The sequence below is a fragment of the Osmia bicornis genome, unplaced genomic scaffold (assembly GCF_907164935.1).
Source record: "Osmia bicornis bicornis unplaced genomic scaffold, iOsmBic2.1, whole genome shotgun sequence".
NCBI classification, from domain to species: Eukaryota; Metazoa; Arthropoda; class Insecta; order Hymenoptera; family Megachilidae; genus Osmia; species Osmia bicornis.
The window spans coordinates 84,577-89,507 of record NW_025791454.1 but is presented as its reverse complement, the minus strand read 5'-3'; the positions used below and the strand labels follow the sequence as shown (position 1 = coordinate 89,507).

At 51.3% G+C, this 4,931-nt stretch overlaps 1 protein-coding gene across 1 annotated transcript; it reads right to left on the bottom strand.

Annotated features, from left to right (window-relative positions):
• Positions 1 to 3,964: 3,964 nt before the first annotated feature.
• On the bottom strand, positions 3,965 to 4,663 carry LOC114882544 (mucin-7-like). Its single transcript, XM_029199425.2, has one exon. The coding sequence runs from the start codon at positions 4,661 to 4,663 to the stop codon at positions 3,965 to 3,967; it is 699 nt and encodes a 232-aa protein (XP_029055258.2).
• Between the last annotated feature and the right edge of the window lie 268 nt (positions 4,664 to 4,931).

Genomic DNA, 4,931 nt, shown 5'->3' with positions numbered 1-4,931 from the left:
AGAGCCGATACGCGAGCGTAATATATCCGGGATTCGAGGTCGCTGATTGGAAATTGCGCGGGCGAAAAAATTAAAATTTTAATTAAATTAATAAAATGTAATTTGAAAAGTGTAATAAAGTACAAAATTTATCAAAATCTGAGAATTATCAGGAGGCTAGAATTGATGATTTGTAGTTAAAAAGCAAAGTTGAGATTATAATTGAGAATAGATACGTGTCGAAACTAACTTTTAGGATTGTCGTGAAGATTAAATTAAATCTAGAGGTAATTAAATACGATTTTCGCGAAATAAGGTTGATACAGATTGTTTTCAAAATTTGAAAACAAAGGGAGAAGTAGGTGTTCGGGCGATAAAGCATACGTTAATTTGGTTTTCAAAGTTTGGATTTTAGAGCCGGCGCGAGAACTGTGAGATTTTAGCGTCTCGTTGGGTGGATGGGAGGCGCGTGCAAACGGGCGATGCGCGGATTGCGTCACCCGCTCGCAGGTAGTGGTCAGAACTGGGTCAATGAGTCAGCCAGCGGCCGGTATCCGAAGGGTTGCGAGCGAGCCGCGTTTGTGTGCGACGGGCTCGTCGTTGTCTACCTGAAGGGACTTCGCGCGCGGTTCCTTTTTAGTCGCCTTTTACGACAAGCCAAGGAGGCTGGAGACGTATTCTGTAACCCCCCGTCTCCAGGGGAGATTCAATTCTATACTACATGTGTGTAAGGGCACCGTAAGCGGAACGCTACGTATAGTGCGGATGCAATCAGAGAACCTAAGGGGAAGAGTAAGAAGGGTCGCGGTTCGCCGAGAGTCGGCCAGCGAGAGGAAGGTTCAGGCCGGCCGGTCTCGATCCACTGCCCGGCAGGTACAGTGATTGGGAAAGATCGAGCTCGGGATGCTGTGAAGAGCGAGCGCGAGAGAGGGGATCAAAGAAGAAGCCGCGGGTCGGAATCCGGGAGAGAGCCGAGACGCGAGCGTAATGCGTCCGAGATTAGAGGTCACTGATTGGGGATCGCGCGTCATGTTAATGCGATTTTAATAGAATTTAATTAAATTGATGAAATGTAAAGAAATTAAAATGTAATAAAATTCAAAATTTATCAAAATCTAAAATTTACAGAAAACTAGAATTGATGTTTCGTGTTTGAAGAACCACATTAATATTATAATTAAGAATTCATACGAACCAAAACCTTGAATTTTAAATTTGCCATGAAAATTAATTTTAAAGGTAATTAAATACAATTTTCGCGAAAGAAAGTTGGTGCAGAATGCTTTCAAAATTAATTATCAGAGAGAGAGGTAGATGTATGGAAAATGTAGCATGTATTAAAATTGGATCAGCGAAATTTGGATTTTTAGATTAAGCACGAAAGCTAGCAGTTTTAAGCGCCTCGTTAGACGGGTGAGAGGCGCGTACAAGCGGGTGATGAACGGATTACGTCACCCACTCGCAGGTAGCGGCCGAAACTGGGTCAGTGGGTCAGCCGTCGGTCGGCGTCTAAAGGGGGTGCGAGCGAACCGTGCTCGTGTACGAAGGGTCCGATGCTGCCGGTCTGAAGGGGCTTCGCGCGCGGTTCCTTTTTAGTCGCCTTTTACGACAAGCCAAGGAGGCTGGAGACGTATTCTGTAACCCCCCGCTTCCAGGGGAGGATGGGATGTAGTCTTCCACAGTAAATGTGTTAGAGCTAGAAGTTTCCAGGATTTAAGATTAGTGACAAATTAAGCTTTATGATTTGGGGTTGTGAAATTGTGTTGATGTTAGACTTGACACCCGGGAGGAGTTCTGGATTTGGATTTTAAATTGAATTTAAATTGAGGGTAGAGTTGATCGCGGGAATCGTAGTCTAAAAGTAATTAAATATAATTTGTGCGGATGCGATGTAGATGAATAAATGCTCGTTATCTTAGAATTAAAGTTATGGGGAGGCTAAAATGGGTGATCAAGGAGAAGAATTGTACTTGAAATTAAGGGGGTTCTGAGAATCTTGAATTAAGATAACATAACACATAGAAACTGAAAGTTTAAAAGTAAAAGCAGATGTGTACAGTAAGAATGGGTGTGGATCCTGAGCAGAATGTAAAAGGTGAAAATAGTGGAGAAATAAAAACATAAATAAAGAAATAAATGGAGGAATAGGGAAAAAGGACGGTAGAGAACAACGAAAAACAGCCAGAAACAGCTGTAAGCGGAAAGTTTGTAAAGCGGCATACGGTACATTTGGAGTTAAGCTGTACCAGGTGTCGGGTAGGGTAGGCGATAAAGTAGGTGATGGGTAATAAACGGGCAATGAGGAGCAAGGCGCTAAAGGAGGCGACGTAGGATAAAAGCGGTGCGAGTTCGCAAGGAATAATAGAGTAATAGAGTGAAAGTACAGTGAAGCAGTAAAGCAGAGTAAGGCAGTAGCATAAACTAGGAGGCCTGCTCGAGCGACCAGAAGGAGACAAAGGAGAATGGAAACAATCAGGAAAATAAAGAAGTCGGAGTTTTATTGTTCACGTGAAGCGTAGCTGACTAAAAATAAATATGCAGGGGCACGCTGACGGGCGCGGGGGTCATGTCGGAAAAGTACCCGTGCCTAACTATCAAGGTGTAGTGGATGCGTAGGAGATGCCGCATGGAGGGAGCTACAAATTCGCGTACAGCAGGAGGGTCCAAAAAAATAGAGTAGATACGATCATGGTTCGTCGAGAGTCGGCCAGCAAAAGGAAGAATCGGGCCGATCGATCTCGCTCCACTGCCCAGCAGGTATAGCAAGAGGGAAAGATCAAGCACGGGATGCCGCAAAGAACGAGCGCCGGGGGGGAGATCAGAGAATAAGCCGCGATTCGGGATCCGGAGGAGAGCCGAGACGCGGGCACAATGCGTCCGAGATTCAAGGGAGCTAACTGGAGATCGTACGCCGCAGAAAATGCGATTTAAATTAAATTTGATTAAATTGATTAAGACGTAATTTGAAAAATGTAATAGAGTTTGTTACGGTTAATTCCGCCGGGGTGCCGACTCAGTCGGGGAGTCCGGGGTTCGGGTAAGAACTGGTGCAATGATTAGCGGAATAACGTGGTTTATTATAGTGAGTTCGTTACAGTATACTTAGCCCAGGTTCGCGTATTTACAACATGCTTATTCTACAGTATGCTTATCCTACAGTATGCTTATCCTACAGTATGCTTATCTTACAGTATGCTTATCCTACAGTACGCTTATTTTACAGTATGCTTATTCTACGGCCCTGAGCGTCCTTCCAATCTAATGAACTTATCCTACGGCGCGGTGTGGTCGCGGCGCGGTGCGGTACGATCGCGGCGCGGGTGTGACCCGGCGGATTGTGGCGGAGGCGGGCGGATGATACTCCGGGAGCGGGTGGAGATGTCCCTGAGGCGGACGACCGCAGTGCGCGTCTCGTCCTGCCTCGACAATCGGAAACAAACCGTGGCTCCGGTGGGCGCTCGGATACCGTGTGCGTCCAGGCCGGCGGTCGGGATGCCGTCCGGGAGAGTCCCCGGCAGTGGCTGGTCGGATACAGTGGAGCTTTCGACGGACGACCGCGGTACGCGTCTCGTCCGACGAACACTGTTGGAGGAGGTTTGTAGGAGCCCAAAAATGACGTTGATCGTACTTCGTTATCGCTTGTCGTGAGACTCGCTTCGGAGAGTAGATCTGCCTTTCCCTGGTTCGCGGCGCGGTATATGTATGCTCGCGAGGCCGTCTGTCTCTCGAGTTCCGCGGTTCTCGCGGTCGCCGCCTGGTGTTCGCGCCGCGAACCTGGGCGCTCGCGGTCTCGCGGTTGCGGGTCCGCGGGGGCCCGCCATTTCGCGTTCGGCCTTTACATTACACTCCCCCCTCCCCTCCTACGACGCGAAATATCCGGAGTGTCAGCGGTGTAGTGACGGTACGGGTGGTTGCTACTTGATTTATTATTATAATACAAACTTAACCTAAGCTTATCCTATTCTTATATTCTACTGGCCTTAGTCTACGGGGTGTTGTCTGGCGCTGGTGGGGCCTGGTCCGTGGGGCCGGGTGGCGGTGCGGTCCCTGGTGCAGACCTTGCCTGCTGACGGATCCGGATGCGGACGTGGTCCGATCGTAGTCGCAGTACTGCGACGGTCGTCCCGTTCCCCAGGGTCATGAGGACGGGTCTCCTTCTCGACAGGCTGTTGAACCTAAGGACGGCCTCGTCGGCCCGTCCTGGTGTGACGGTGTACGGGGCTTCAGTGCCCCGTTGGGTGGGCCTGGTTGTGGTTGGCCCTGGTGGTGTAATGCCCCGGGTTGCTGGGCCTCTCCCGGGTCTGCTGGTGCCTGCTCGGCGTCGCGGGGTGCCGCGGAGGCCGGATATCGGCGGTGGCGATGTCCAGGCCGGCTGTGCTGGTGGGGCCGCTGTGTGCGGTGGCACGGCTGCTGTGGGTGGCGGTGTGGCCGCTGCGGGCGGCGGTATGGCCGCTGCGGGCTGCGGTGTGGCCGCTGTGGGCGGCGGTAAGGCCGCTGCGGGCGGTGGTACTGCTGCTGTGGTCCTCGCAGCTGTCCGCTGTGTTGGCCTGGTGGCCTTCCGTTTGGGCGGCTGTGGCGGTCGGGCTTGGTTGGCCTGGTGTGCCACCCGTGTTCGGCCTGGTGGCGGCTGGCTGGTTGCCGGTGGCGGGTTTGGAGCGGGCGGCGTTGCCTCGGTGGCCTCCATCAGTTCCTCCCCTCTGCTTGGCTGTTGGCGGGCTGGTGGCTGGATTCGTGGCGGTGGTCCCACGATTCGTATTGGCCACGTTCCGGCCTTTACTTGTCGGATCCGTGGCCGGGCCGCGGGTCGCGACGGCCTAGCGGTGTTGCCTCTGCCTTTACTTTAATTTGTGACTTTCGTGGCATGTTGCTGATTGATTGCCTATCCCCGGCTGAGCCTGCTTTATATCCTGTTGCGGGGCTGTTTGTCTCGCGGGATCGCGACTCGCGTTGTA